Source organism: Indicator indicator, chromosome 31 (assembly GCF_027791375.1).
Source record: "Indicator indicator isolate 239-I01 chromosome 31, UM_Iind_1.1, whole genome shotgun sequence".
Taxonomy (NCBI): domain Eukaryota; kingdom Metazoa; phylum Chordata; class Aves; order Piciformes; family Indicatoridae; genus Indicator; species Indicator indicator.
The window spans coordinates 4,431,235-4,446,686 of record NC_072040.1 but is presented as its reverse complement, the minus strand read 5'-3'; the positions used below and the strand labels follow the sequence as shown (position 1 = coordinate 4,446,686).

Below are 15,452 nucleotides of genomic sequence, written 5' to 3'. Positions count from 1 at the left end.
CTTCAGCAATACCTGAAGTGCCCCAGCTTAAGGCAGGGAATTAAACACACAGCAAATGAGACTCACATGGGAGATGTTTGGAAAATAATTACAATAAGGAGGTTGGTGGAAAGGATCCAAGAAAAGCTTTGGCAGAAGGAGCTCTGAAGTGCATTTCATCTGTGTTTGCCTTTTGAACACTAAAGCACAACGTTGATATTGTTCCCCTCCAGCCCACCTGGGCAAGGGGGGATTTTGCTCTTCCATGGTTCCAAAAGACCAAAAAATAAGATTGGAAATAAATGTCAAGCTGCCAGCTAGGGGTATGTTTAATCTGCTTTGGAGCAGTAATTCTTAACAGCATTAATGAGAGGCACAGAGACTGGGAGAATAAATCCACCTGGAGTGGTGTGTCAGAGGTTGGAGGGCTGAGCTTTGTACCTGCTCTGCACAAGGACCTCAGTCACAGCCTCTGCCTCCTCTTTGCCAGCCAAGCCGAGCAGAATTTCTGTTCCTTGGCTCTGGAGCACTCCAGAAACACGTCAGAGCCGTTTATTAACCTCTGCAGATTCATTTTCACAGTGCAAAACATGGAAAAAAGGGTTCTTGCCAAAGCCCGCCCCTGCTCATCTTCTGCCAGCACCAGGTCCAGAGGAGCTGAGCTCAGCTGGGGGGGTGTGAGGGAGGCACACAAAGGGCTGGGTTGGAAGGGACGTTAAACAGCATCCAGTTCCAAGCCCCTGCCATGGGTATGAACACCTCCACCAGCCCAGGTTGCTCAAGGCCTCATCCAGTCTGGCCCTGAACACCTCCAGGGAGGGGGCATCCACAGCCTCCCTGAGCAACCTGCTCCACCATAAACAATTTCTTCCTAATTTCTGCTCTCCATCTCCTCTCTTCCAGCTTAAATCTATTTCTTCTCATCCTGTCACACCAATCCCTTGTCACAAGTCCCTCCCAGCTCTGCTGTAGTCCCCTTCAGGTACTGGCAGGCTGCTCTAAGGTCTCCTCACCACCTTCTCCTCTGCAGCCTGTTTCATGTGATCTGTTGCTCAGGACATTGATTTTCCTCCTGAGCAGCAGACACTTTGTGGCACCTGTCCCCGGGAGAGGAGCTTCATGTCCCCTTTACACAGTGGAGATGTCACAAGAATCCCTGTGCCAGCAGAGCCAGGCCAAGCCATGCCAGACCAAGCCATGCCAGACCAACCCTGGTGCCACAAGCCCTTTGCAGCAGATTTCTGCTCCCACAGGGCTGAGCTTTACAGGCAGGGAGGCTGCTGGAGAGAGAGAAAGGGAACCCTGCCTGGTGGGTGCAGGTTTTACTCACTCCCTGCACAGCTCACAGGGAAGCCAGCAGGAGCGAGGATGGGTTTGTAAGCTGCCAATTCCTGATAGGATTCTGTGCTTGAAAGCAAATCCCAATCTGCCCTGCAAACGAGCAGCACCACAGATCATTTACCTCCCACCCTTGCCAGGCTTTCCCTTTCTGTCAGCTGAGACAAGATTCAAAACCAACTTCAAACAGCAGAATGGTTTCTGAAATGCAGCTACTGTCTGCTCCACACTTCCAGCTTTTCACTCAACTGCTGCCAAAAGAAAAGCTCCCCCAGAGCCAGCAAGTCTGTGTGGAATCATTTGCAGCCCCCCAAAAACACACCAAGGTCTGAACGTTCCCTGCTGCCTGACAGGGCTCCCCACAAGCACTTTGTTGTTGCTGGGCCAGCACTAAACTGTGCTGAATTCCCACCTGTGAGCCCTGCTTTGATCAGAGCTGTGAGAGATCTGAACGGGTCCTTACCACCCCCCTGCTGTGGGAGGGGAGCGCAAGCAGAGAGGTCCCCTGGCAGCTTCAGCAAGGTGTAAGGGGGTGGGGGGCGGTGTGGAGAGGACAGGGAGGAGCCAGGCTGGGGCTGGGGCTGGCGTGACTCTGCACACACCAGCACTGCCTGCAGCACATCTCCCCCTCCTCAGCTCAGACATTCCAGGGCTCTATCACTGATCAAACTCAGATCTCCAAAGGCTGCAGCCAGGAAGCCTGGTTTCAATCCACCACAGAATGGGGGCATGGGTGAAGGGAGGGGAAAACAACCTCAGCTGAAGATGGTGAGATCAGCTCTGAAAGTGCAGCACAGAGCATTGCAACTGTTGGCTCCAGGATGTCAGCTCTGAGAGACAGCACCAGGCTATTGCTGTCCTGCTCAGCACGAGGGAAACTCCATCTGGAAGAAGGAAAAAAGTTTCCTCTCCAAATCAGAGGTTAAGAGTTCCTGCCCTCAGCCTTGTTCCAATCTGCAGTGCAGCAATTAGCAAGGTAACAGCACAGAGAAATCAGCAGGAGGAAAATCGTTGCACAAGCTCTGAGATGTTGTCATCTGGAGGTGTGAGTTAAAGCATCAAGGGTTGCCAGCAACATCTCCCCACACTTCTTGCACAGCTTACAGCTATCAGTGTACATGAAAATGAGGCTGTGGTTTACATCCCATAAACCTGTCCCCTGACACCTTTCTGTCATCACAGATTTCAAACCCACAGGCTGAAAACCAGCTGGCACCTTGGAGACCTCAACAGTGCCACAACCAGGCAACAATGTTCCCAAGCCCACAGCCTGCTCAGAAAGGATTCCAAGAGATCCAATTCTCACCTCTGTGCCATCCATCAGCATGTCCCAGGGCAGCTTCCATGGTGCTGGAGCACCCTGCAGGTGCTGAGATGTGGCAGAGATGTGGTGCTGAGGGCCACAGTTCAGCAGCAGCCAGGGCAGAGTTAGAGAATAGTTGGGCTGGAGGCTCTTGAAGAGCTTCCCCAGCCCAAGTGACTCCATGCTAAATTCACACCTGGGATCTTTACTGATGGCAAGGGAATGAAGCTCTGCCCCAAAATGGACTGGAAGGGACAGTCCCCAAGGAATTCCATCCTGCTAAACATGTCCCATACTGATGGCAGCTTTAGCAGTGTCTGTCCAGCACCAGGACCTTCCCTCGCTCAGGACTGGGCAGACCATGCCCTGCCTGTGAGGCAGCAAGCAAAGGCCAGGCTCTGGAGCACTCAGGGCAGAGAGCTGATGTTTATTTCTCAAGCAGCTCCTCTGCTTTGGGCTGTTTGCAAGCTGCAAGCACATTCAGCATCTCCTCCTGTCCAGGGTGCAGGACCCAGGAGAAAGGAAGCTCAGCACACACCTGGCAGTCCAAAGGGCAATGAGACCAGGAAATGCAGCTGCCACGGCTCTTCACTTGATGTCGGTGCAACAGCATCTTGCAAGGTCCCAGGCACACAGCAGACAGCTATTTAAACAGCAGGCTGGCTTCAGCAGCCCCTAAGGAGAAGGCTCCACCACAGACAGGACCTTCCTCTGTCTGCTGGATGCCTGCAGGGGAGCTCCATCCTTGGTACTGCCCCTTTGGACTAGAGTCTTTACATGGTTTAGACATCAAGGCAAGTGATGAACTCGACAGAAAGCTCCACAGCATGAGCAGCTCTGCCCCCACATCCCCAAACCCTCCCCTCTGCAGCTCTGCTCTGAGGGACCCCAATGGGACACAGACAGTGGCAGCTGTGGGCAAACACTTCAATATTTATTAGCCTAGAAAAGAGTCAAGAGTACAAAAACAGAAGCAGTAGAAAACCTCAGACAAGTCCAAACCCACAGCATCTGCAGGTGCAGTTCTGGTCAGGCAGAGCTCAGTTTCTCAACCCTCAATCCATAGTCACAGGGCATAAAGTGAAGCAAACCATTAGAGTGAGACTGGAAGGTGATGGTTCCCCTGCTCCCTAAGGCCACTGCCCCACAGCCAGTGCACTGCAGCACCCCCAGGGTACAGGGTGCCACTGAGGGACTGCTGAGCCTGCAAAAATAACTTTGCTCAAAATCATTGGCCAGAAGGTGAAAGAAATTCTCAGATGTGGCTGCGCCCAGCAAATTGTGACCTGAATGGTTCTTCAGCAGTCCCCTGATTTCACAAACCTGTGACATCAAACAGAAGACACAGAAATCAGGGCTCAAATTCCAGCTTCAAAAGGGCAAATTCATCCTTCACTGGTGTGGCACACAGCAGAAGCTATCCATGCACTGAACTCACAGCTAAATAAGCAACACTGAGCACTATCAGCACAGGATCACACAATGGTTTCGGTTGGAGGGGACCTTGAGGATCATCCACTTCCAACCCCACCACCATGGGCAGGGACACCTCCTGCCAGACCAGAAAGGAACAGACACTGCACATCCAGGCTGCTCGTGATGGGAATAAACACATTCACAGACACCAGGATGGGAAGTGCTGCTGTGGTGACCTGCTCTGACCTCCTCTACAGCCATGCAGAGCCCACCTGTACCTGAACACAGCCCCCAGCCTGTGCCATTGGACTCTCCATCACCTGTCACTCCCAAGGCTCCCCAGCCCCCTCAGCCCATGGCTCCATGTTCATCAGCTCCCTGAGCTGTTGCTCACAATGCTGAAGGCCCCTGGCTGCCAGGCCAGAGCAATTCCTTCTCTTCCTGAGGAGTGGAATCTTTCCTATTCAGACAGCAAGCCCCCTCCCAGCTCCCTTGCTGACTGCCTGTAGGTGAGGAGAACTCCCAACAAGGTTTCCAGAGCCTGGCTCATCTCTCACCATCTTCTGCCCTCTCTCAGGCTACTCCAAGCCTTTCCTCATGGCAAGACACCAGCCCCCAGGTTCTACTGACAGGATGCACAATAATCACTTTGCTACTTCGCTTCTTAGGCACCCAAGGCCAGGTTCTTTCTGACAGCATCGTGCTGGGAGCTCCCACTGAGGTGATCTCCCATGGTCATCCCAGATCCACTGGGTCACTGCTTTCCAGGACACAGCCTGATCACCCTGCATCTGTGATCACAGATCTGTGCCTGGTGCCAGACAATTTCATTTGCTTCAGACCTGCTTCATCTGGCTCTAATCAAGTGCATCTTACAGGATGTGGCTGCTGTACCAGGGGACCCACAGCAGACCAGAGCTTCAGCTTCTCCTCCCCACCAGTTACCCAAGCCCATCAGACCCTACTGACCCCATCCATCCAACCTTCCCTCAGGAAAGCATGGCACAGAGCAGCTGTTGCCGTTGCAGAGATTCATTCTGCAGCTCCTCTACTCAGCCTCAGGAGTGATGAGCTCCTGGGTCCCCTCCTCACTCCATTATGCCACATCCACACAGATTTATTGACTCCAGGGGGAAAACTGAAGTGCAGCCCCTGCCAGCTTCTCTGCCTGCCAGCACTGGCACCAGGAGCAGCTCCAGGGCCCTTGCTGGAGCTCTGCAGGAGGAACTGGCAGCTCCTCTTGGGCAGTTCTCCAGCGGCACCAGTGTGCCACCCCTGTCAGGGGTGCTGCCTTTACTGGTGGTAATGCTAATAACATTTAGCATTGTTACACTGCAGGTGCAGGAAGAACTGCTTGGAGCAAACAGGTTTGCTCTGTCTCTTCTTTAGTTACTCAGTAGAAACCCTGAGCCTCCAAGGGTGCAGCAGTTAACTAACAGCAGCTCAGGCCCCATGGGCTCACAAGGGGAAGGTCCTGTCTCACTGATTTATCTCCTCACCCACCTCCTGAATGAAGGGAAGGTGGTAGATGGAGGTTTTTTGATGCTGCCCCTCATGGAACCCTCCTAGATCAGCTGTCCAGGTTCAGGGGCTGCTGGGTGAAGCAGCTGAAGGGCAGAGCTCAAAGGGTTGTAGTGAATGGGGCTGCACCTGGCTGGTGACTGGTCACCATGGACCAGCTTTGTGCTAGTTAGTCACCTAAAATCTGCTAGGAAAGAGCTGGCACATCCCTCCCTGCAGAACACAAAGCTCCTGAGAATCAAAGCAGCAAGCACAAAACTGGGATGTGCTGCCCCAGCTCCCTGGCAGCTCTCTGGCAGGCAGAGGAAGGAGCTGAGCTCCCTGCACTGCAGTCTCCAGCACTGCTTGTTGCTGCTTGCTCTGCCATTTAGGTCAAACTCCTGCTGACCTTTGCTGTCACCCTCAGACAGCTGCTTCAAAGGGTGGAGGATATTCAGGATTACTTGTGTGATTAAGAACTGCTTTTCCCCTACAGAGGAATGCCAAAGCATGCAGGCAAGCCAGAGAGAATGGAGTCCTGGGGAGGGAGGCTCAGCTCTGCAGAGCTGCTGGGGGGTTGGGGCTTTCTACCCTGGTCACTGCAGAGTCACTGAACAGAGAGCATCAATTTCAGCTCCATGCCACCTCTCTGCAGCAGCTGCTTTAGCACCTCAGGACAAATTGTTCCACTTACCCAAGCAAACATGGCCTGTGATCATGTTGTCATCATCAGCAATGTCATGGAGCTGCTTTAAACCCACCCTGCACAGCTCAGCCCTCCCACAAGTGAGAAATGGCCACCTCTGGGAGCAGCTCCTCACCTCCACCAGGCCTGCAGAGCAGTCAGAAGCTGAGAGCTTCTGGTCCTGACAAACATACTCACATTTGCCTGGGTCACCTCTGTGTGACTCGGCAGGGTCCAGGGCTGCTGAGCAAGCTGAAGCTGTTGTAAGAATTCATCCTGCCACAAACACATCTGCTTTAGACACAGGGACAGAGAATGGCTCTACACAGATGCAGCAAACACTCCTAGCCTCAGTTCAGCAGTGAGGAGAAAGCCTTTAATAACAACAACAACAATCTTGCTGTGCAACAGAGGCAGGAGGAAGGGGTGCTCAGGATCCCTGCAAACCTGTGCAGTGAATCCTTCTTTATCTCCTCTGACAAAAGAGCCCTCCCTGGCTGGCTGCTGCAGCCACACTCACCTCAGCAAGGCAGGGACACAGAGCATCAGCTGAATGCAGATATTCCATCTGTCCCTGCAGCTTTTGGGCTGTGCCTGGATATGTCAGGCAGGATTTGCTTAACTGAGGCTTTGCTTTGTCAGGACTTTCACTGCCTCTGATCTAGTAAGAATGAGGACCTGAAACCTGATGTGGAAACTAAGATTTTACTGGAGGGGAAAAAGCCTTGGAAGGAAAAATGTTTTGGGAAGTTTTGTCTCCAAGACACCATAAAGCTCTAAGCATCAGACCAGAAATGTTTTACAGAGTCAGAACTCCACACACAGCTGAAAATCTTTCTAAATAGTCTACAGTTGCCTCCCTTTCTATGGAACCTCTGTAGCTGTGTCCACACAAACAGTTTTCCACACCTAAGTGTGTGAGCAGGGACTCACAGGGCCACACAGAGCAGTGCCAGGTGCCTTTGCAACACCCAAGGTGAGAGATGAGGCTGGAGCACAGGGAGTTATCCTCAGAAGCATCTCCAAATGGCAGGTCTGGGCTCTGAAAGAGAACTCAAACATGGGCCAGATACCATGAAGTTACTGCCCAGGTTCTTGTGAGTACCTGAAAAAGAGAGTTAAGAGCCCTGACAGCCACAGCAGCTGGAAGCCAGAATCTCCCTGTGCAGGTGGAACTCTCCTGCACGGTGCTACAGGAGAATCTTTACTGTGGGGCTGCCTGGGCTAAAACCAGGAACCAGGCTTGTCTGGATCAGCTGCTGGAGACCTTGGGCTGTCCAGACAGGATCCACTTCCCTGGCAGGGAGGGACTGACTCTGTTAGCAGCCTGGCAAAGGAGCCACTGAGTCTGCTGCCATGGCCCAGAAGGAGCTGGGCAGCAGCTCCCCACTCACTTCAGGCCACTTGCAAGCAGCTCAGTGCTGGAGCAGGCTGCAGCCCCTGGCACTGAACTGGGCAAAGCACTTTGCTTTGTGGACCTGGTCTCCTGCAGCAGGAGTGAGGAGCTCTCAAAGAGACCAGCACACCCTGCAACCTGCCAAAAACACAGAGCCAGGCAGCAGAGCAGAGTGGAACCAGAGTCTTCATCACACACTCCAGAAAGCAGGAGGAAAACTTGTGTCCATCATTGCTGGACATCCATCCATTATTGTCCCAATAAGCTACAATTCCCTACTGGTAACAACCAGAGAGCAACACAGATTGCTGACCACCACCTTAAACCAGCTGGATAAATGCAGTGACAGCAAAATTCCAAGTGCTGAGCAAACAAACTGGCAACCAAGGGAGCCCGGAGTAGTTTCATCTCAGCAGCTACTGACCACCTCCACAGGACTGTGTCACTTCAGGGGACTCCATCCCAAAGAGAGGAGCAAGAGTCAACATTCCTTTGTCAATGGAAACAAAACACCAAAGGCAAATGCATACAAAGCCTCTCTGCCAAAGGCTCTGGACCCCTGATTTATAGAGACAATAAAACCATCTCTCTAGGTAGCATTTATCTGCTGTAATTCAGCTCAGCTCTGGACAGAGCTGATAATAAAACCCACCTGGCAGAACTCTGCAATGTGATGTGTGCCAAGAGGCAGCAGTTTGGCCACAAAATCTCAGATCATTGTAAGTCCTGAGCATTAAAAACCCCTAAAAAATTCTTAGCAGCTGATAATGTTAAGCATTTGCCAAATTTTATCAGATTTGTGCTATAATGAGATTAAACCACCCTGAGCCACAGCAGGGACTTCAGCAGAACTTCAGGACAGCTCTCAGTTGTATTTAGCAGCAAGAATTCTGTATTTCACACTCATTCTGTGCTCTGGAACCTGTGACAAACTCAGAAGGATAGAGAGGAGGCATTGAGAGCTGTGTTAGGATTGCTGATAAATAACCACAGTGCACAGCCATGCTGCTTCTGAAGGCTTTAATTGAAGCTCCTTCTGGGCAGCCCTGCCCCTGGCAGCCAGCACCCCCAGCCTGCCCAGCTGGCTGGCTCTCACCCAGGGTGTCAGGGAGGGCTGCTCCATGCCACCACCACCACCTGAGAGAAAGGAAGCAGAATGACCTCCAAAATCTCCTGCAGGATTGGCAACATGATCACTGTGTGCTCACACCCAAGGGAGCTCCCAGTCCTGAGAAGAGTAAAGGCAATTCCCCTCCTTTAATTTCACTGCTCTGACACAGGAGGAGGAGACAAAACCTACAAGGAACGTTGCAAAATTATTTACACAGCATCAGCCTCAAGTTTTCCGTTTGTGGTCACAAAAGGTGGAAAGGAGGACAGAGCTTTGTTGCTCTCTTACCTCAGGCCATCTGTGCCTTTTCAGAGCCTGGTTCCATGGTCAGAGAGAGGCTGGACAGCAGGGAAGGAAATCCCATGGCCACAAATAGGGCACAGCTCTGCTGAGGCAGGACTGCCACTGCACTCAGACACTGCTGCTGTGCTCTGTCTGCACTGAACTCACTTCTGCTGTGTTGTGATGTCTTCTGCTGTGCTCTGTCTAAACTGAACCCACTTCTGCTGTGCTGTCTAAACTTCTCCAAGAGACCAGGAGTGTCAGCAGGCAGAGAGCTCTGGGGAGCTCCCAAAGGTTCTACTGGACCCCTCCAAAGGTGGGGACAGACCTCCATCAGCTGCTTTCTGACATCCCAGGGCCTTGACAGCAGTCCTCAGTGTGCTGTGTCACACCAGCAGTGCTCCCGTGGGGAGCAGAGGAGTTTCTGTGAAGCCAAAGGTCACTTGTGCATGTCAGGAAGGGATAAATAGGGCTTGAGCTGGGTCAGCAGCAGCCAGCATGCCGTTGTACCCAGTAAGAGATGAATTTGTCACTTCTGGGAGGGATTAAAGCAGAGGATGAGAGCCTGCAGAGCAGTGCTGGGGCTGAACAGCATCTGGGTGCCAGCAGACACAGGATGCCAGCTGTGAGAAAGGGCAGGAGGCTGCTCAGCCCTTGGAGCTCTTGAGAGAAATTGTACACAGGGAAGTGTGAGAGGACAGCAGCAGAGGCTGGGCTTTGGCAAGCACAGGTAACAGGTCACACAGCAAGGGCAATGGGCCCCTGGTTGCTATCACTGGAGCTGCAGCAAGTGATGAATTGCCTGCCCTGCTGCAGCAGGGACCAGCACTGATGGGCAGGCTGCGTGTCCCTTGGAGGAGATGCAGAGCTCATTGCATGGCCCTTCAAGCAGCCTCTGCAGCAACTCCAGTTGGCCTCACATGCCTGTGGAGCCATTAAGAGCAAGACTGCTTCCAAAGAGAGAAAGCAAAAAAGAGGAGGGAAAGTTCTCGTTTCCTCCGGACACCTTCCATTAACAATGATTCCAAGCCCCACCTGCTGCCAGGGGAGGAGGCTCCACCACACAACACCCCCCTCAGAACACCAGCCAAAAGGGGCTGCTTGCCAAAAGAGAAGCACACTTTTTGCACATTTTTTTTTCCCACGGAAAACTTCTGGTTTGAAAACATCTCAGCTGCCAGTGGAGATCCTGGCCAGAGCCCTGCAGTCACCTTCAGTCCCCAGGGCTTTTGGCTGGTCTGCCAGTTCCAGGTGAAGCAGCAGCTCCAGTGCTGGGATCAGTGCACTGCCATTCAAACCCCAAGTGTAAGGGAGGTTTCCTCCCCAGATTCCTTGTTTTTGGAGTTCTCTGTGCCTCGTTCCCTTTCTTCCATGACAACTAACGGAGGCCCTGCACTTAGCTGCATCAAAGCAGCACAGCTCAGCAGCAAACCTTCCCTTTTCCTCCCAGCACCTCTAAGCTCCAGCAGGACAAACACCATGTTTGCACCTCTGCAAGAAGCTGTCAGACTGATAAGACTTGGTCTCAAGGGTCCCAGTAGGCTTTGGAAACAAAAGATCCTTCTCAGAAACCATTCTCTCAAGGTTTGGTGATGATCACCATCACAATGATGATGATGATGATGATGATTTACTTTTCAGTCTTGGGGGGAAAAAAATTAAAAAAAAAAAGCTGCCCAGGCTTTGACCAATGGATTACAAAGAGTTCTGTAATCCATGGTGGGAGCTGAATGCTCCCCCCCTAAAAACTGAGCAATTAGAGAGAAGCAGGTACAAGAGACAGGCTTTACCTGAGAGAAACTCACCTTTGTAAGGCATGGATCTGAGACAAGAGCTTTTATTCCCACTGCCTACACACCAGAGTGGTCTTTAAGGCAGCCAAGGTTAGCAGAGGAGGATCCCACTCAAGAATTATAAGGTATTTAACTTTTGTCTGGAACGACTAATGAAAGCCACTGCTAGGGGAGAGGAAGTGTTGAGGCTCAGACCCAGCCTGGTTCAGAAGCACACAGCACTGGGCAGAGGCTCAGGGAGGTTGGACCTTCCTCACTGCAGCCCAGCTTTGTGTTTTGCAAAGCCTGTCTCCACCCAGCACAGCCCAGCTGATCACCCCAGTGGGTCCAAAAATCACTAAAGAAAATGCAGAGTGAGGAAATGTTCCACAGTGCAAGTCTGGCAGGAAAACAAAATTACCCTGGAACCACGAAGATAAGAGAAAGTTGTGTTTAATATTCCAGAGGCAGGCACCTCTTGGAAAGTGTAAGGCTGATAAAAGTGCTGTGCACTGAGCAGGCAAAGCCCTCCAGAGCTGATGGGGAATTCAGGGGGCAGAGGTGTGGTGTCTGGAACATTCTGACATCCTCTGCTGGGGACCTCTCCAAGCTCAGTAGCACTTCCTTGCTGCTTTTCTCCTCAGCACAGCTCCAGCCCTGCTCGGAGCAGGACACTTCTGGGTGCTCTGGGGTCACCTCCACACAAAGCACAGCCCAGCAGCTCTGAGACACAGCAAGAAGGTTAAATGGAAAATCTTACTTCTGACAGACTGCTCCTCTGAGTGGTGACAGTCCCAACAATGTCCCCACCCAGCTGCACAGACAGCCCCGAAGCGGCACTCAGGGTCCTCCCCATTTGGCTCTTAGATGTCAAAGATCTGCTCCTCTGCATGCTAATGGTGCCCTCCCTGCTGCCCTGGCTGCCAGGGGTCAGGGGCCGTGGCAGCAGGCTGCTGGGGGTCCCGGGCCTGCTGCCCACCGTGGAGGGGGTAGGTGCCCTGCTGGGCTGCGTGCCAGGCGCCGGGGGCCTGCCGCTGGCCACGCTGCAGACCTGTGCCCTGGTGCTGGGCAGCGGAGGGGACTTGTTCCCTTGCAGCTGAGGGTTCTTCCCTGGGGCAGCTGGCACCTGAGGCCTTGCAGCTTGGTTCTGCATGGCTTGTGGATTGCCTGGATGGTCAGAGGCAGCTCCAGGGGGATGCTGGGCACCAGGGCTTCTTGAGAGCCTCGCTTCCTCCCACAGTGCCAGGTCCTTCTCAATGTCTGTGCACACACAAACAGACAGACAGAGAGACACTCAGGTTCTGTTCCTTCTCTACTCTAAAACTCCTCCTGATTGTCTCCACTGGAAGTGACAACTGTGCAGAGATGGAATTCCCTTGGCCACACCAAGGGGCTGAATTAACAGGGCAATGCTTGAGAGGCATCCCAGCGAATGGTTCAGGCTGCAAGGGACCTTCAAAAGCCATCTGGTGCCATGCCCTGCAGCCAGCAAGGACATCTGCAACTAGAGGAGGTGGTTCAGACCCCCAAAGACCCGATCTGCAATGGTGCCAGCCATGGGGCATCTCCCACCTCTCTGGGCAACCTGAGCCAGGCTCTCCCCACCCTGAAACATTTCTCTCCAGTCTCAATCTCCCTCTCATTTCAAACCATCACCCCTTGTTCTGTCACAACAAGCCCTGCTCAAGAATCTGTCCCCAGCTTTCTGACCAGCGCTTGACGCACTGGAAGGACACCAGAAGGTCTCGCTGGAGCCTTCTCCAGGATGAACATCCTCAAGTTTCTCAACCTGGCTTCACAGCAGAGGGCTTCCAGCCTTGGATCAATTTCCTCGAAGTTTATTTGCACTTAACTCAGCTGCCCCCAGAAACAAAACATCTCCAGGTCCCTGAATGCCAATGCAGCAGAGACAGCTCCCTCCTGGCTCTCCAGAGCTCTCTCTGTGCCTCTGTGGTACCAAATCAGGACAGAGCAGTGAGCTGAGCCCCCTTTGCTTGGACCTTTTGGAGATGGTTTCTCCATCCCAGATGGTGCAGATGCACACAAGAGAGCAGAGCTCCCTTAGCCAGAAGGCTGATGAGCAAGATGGGATTCTGCTGCAGCACCACAGCCGAGCCCCTAGCTAAGGCTCCACTGCAGCCCTCTCTGCAGACTGCTTGGGTGCAGGAGAAGCCTCAGGAGCTGCTCACTGCACAAACCTTGGTGAAACATGAAAGCAGTAACAGGTTTGTCAGTGAGCTCCCAGGCTGCAGCATGTGTAACACTGCTTAATTACTGCTTAATCACTGGTTAACTACTGGGTTCCCTGCAATTACAGCTGAGTTCATCACATCTGCAGACACAGCCACAACTGTGCTGTTTCTCTGCAGTGAAGCCAAGGGGAAGCTGCAGGGTTTGACCTGTTTCCATCAGCAGGTGAGGGAGAGCCCTGCTGGGTGCTGTGCTCCCACACCACCACACCTACCAGCAAGGTGTTTCTCCATGCTCTGAAGTTCTTTTGCTGCTACAGTCTCCTTCAGGAGCTTCTGCCTTGGGGACCCTCCAGGCCTGACACCCACAGCATCCAAGGTCCAAACTGCCTGAGCCTTACACAGACAAAGAAAAGAGAATTACTTTTGTAATGCAGCTTCACATTTAAGCATGAAGCAATAAACCAGAGGCATCCCCACTGAGAGCAGGGAGCCTGGGGCTGCTTTTTATGTAGAATAGAAAATATTTTATGAAAATTATTACCAAATAGCCTCTCTTACCTTAATTAACATCAAGAGTTGGCAACCTTTAAACCCAAGAATCCCAAGCAATTCAACTAGCCCCCCCTCACACAGGCTCCTGCTCCATGCTGAGCCATCAGAACAGGACAAATTCCTCACAGATTTACAGCCCAGCTCCTTAGTGGAGCTGGGGCTGCACTGCCTGTAAATCACTGCAACGTTTGGCATCCTGTCTCTGCAGAGCAGCACTGCTGGGAACACCACAGGATTTCCTCATCAGCACTGCCTGTGCTGCTTTAGCACTGCAAGGAGGATTCCTTGCAGCAACAGCAACTCACCCAGCAGGGCAGCACAGCCTGGTGCCACCAAACAGCCCAGCAGCACTGGCACCTCAGTGGGGAGCACTGGTGCCCAGCAGTCCCTGCACTTCCAGGAGCCTCTCAACACATCTGCCAGGGGTGACCTTCCAATGCACCAGGACGGTGTCTCCCTGCAATGCCTGTGCCAGACTTGCTCACTGACACCACAAACAAAGCCATCAACCCCAGAACCCCGGCGTGGGGCTGGAGGGGACCTCTGCAGGCTAAAGCAGGGACACCCACAGCAGCTTGCCCAGGACCACACTGTCCAGACCCAGCTGAACCACAGCAGACTTGGACCATTCTGGTTTGTGGTTCTAATGTGACAGATGATGCCTGCCTCCTCTAAATACTGGGGTCCACATTGCTTCAGCTTCCCCATCGAGCACCTTCCGCATGGACTTAACACATGGGACAGGAAGACAGAACCCACACAGCTCTCTTCCAGAGACTCTTGAGGTAATTCCTGCTGTTGTGTCAGAAGGGACCCCAAAGACAATCCAGTCCCAAACCCCCTGCCATGGGCAGGGACACCTCCCACCAGCCCAGGCTGCTCAAGGCCTCATCCAGCCTGGCCCTGAACACCTCCAGGGAGGGGACATCTACAGCCTCCCTGGGCAACCTGTTCCAGTTTTACCCAAACCCTTCTGCAGGACATCTAATGAAAATGTGTCAGACACAGGGAGCTGTATGCTGAGGATCCACTGAACTAGGGGCAGACTGCAATGAGCCTTTGGAATGCAGCCCCCCAGCTGCACCCTCAGGCCTGGCCAGCAGCTGCCACAGGTAATGTGCACGCTGCAGGGAATGCCACAAACCAATCTGGCCAGTTGATGAGGAATGTGTGATCAGCAGCACGTCCATGCTCTTGCTGCCTTCTCCTGAGTCTCCTGGAGCATGTCCTCTCTCCTGTAATGCCTGAGACTCATTCCAAGTCACGAGCATCTGCCCTGCCAGCAGCCCTGCAGTAATTGCACAGGCGTATTTCTGCCTGCCCTGAAGGATTTGTGGCAGCCCACTGCAAGCACACATTGATCTTCACAGCCCTCCTGCGAGCCAGCTCAGCACCACCTCCATATTTCACATGGCAAGACTGTCAGAGAGTAAGTGTCACTGGAACTGAGGAGGGGACTGGGGAGCAGACCTCTTCCTCCAGAGCTCCAAGGAGCAACAGCAGTTGGATCACTTTGTCCTCTGTGAGGAGATACAGCTGCAGACAAGCACCAGAGCTGGAGAGCTGGATGGATCTTACTCTGAACCCGAGTGCCAGGCTGGTTGGGACCCCAAGGCTCATCTGCTCCACCCTCTCTGGGTGATGGTGTGGCTGAAAGGAGCTGGCCCAGCAGCCTGCCAAGCTGAGGCTTCAAACTGCCCACTGCAGGGGACTCCACTGCTGCCCCTGGGAGATGATTCCAGTGTCCAGCTGTGCTCATGGGGAAACATTCTCATCTGGAGTCCAATGGGAATGTCCCCAGCAGTAACCTGTCCCAGTCAGCCCTTGCCTTTGCCATGGGACTCCCTGTACAAAGGGAGTCTCCATCCTCCTGGTGGCCACCCTTGATGTGCTGGTCCATGGTGATAAGGTCTGCCCTAAGCCTTC

At 53.0% G+C, this 15,452-nt stretch overlaps 1 protein-coding gene across 1 annotated transcript in view; it reads right to left on the bottom strand.

Moving 5' to 3' along the window:
* The window catches only part of C31H8orf34 (chromosome 31 C8orf34 homolog), a 93,542-nt gene that overhangs the window by 34,415 nt on the left and 43,675 nt on the right, over nt 1–15,452 (bottom strand). Inside the window, 4 exon segments of the mRNA XM_054394655.1 lie at nt 6,358–6,434; nt 6,437–6,497; nt 11,543–12,042; nt 13,247–13,367. Of these exon segments, the coding sequence (XP_054250630.1) occupies nt 6,358–6,434; nt 6,437–6,497; nt 11,543–12,042; nt 13,247–13,367 (759 nt within the window).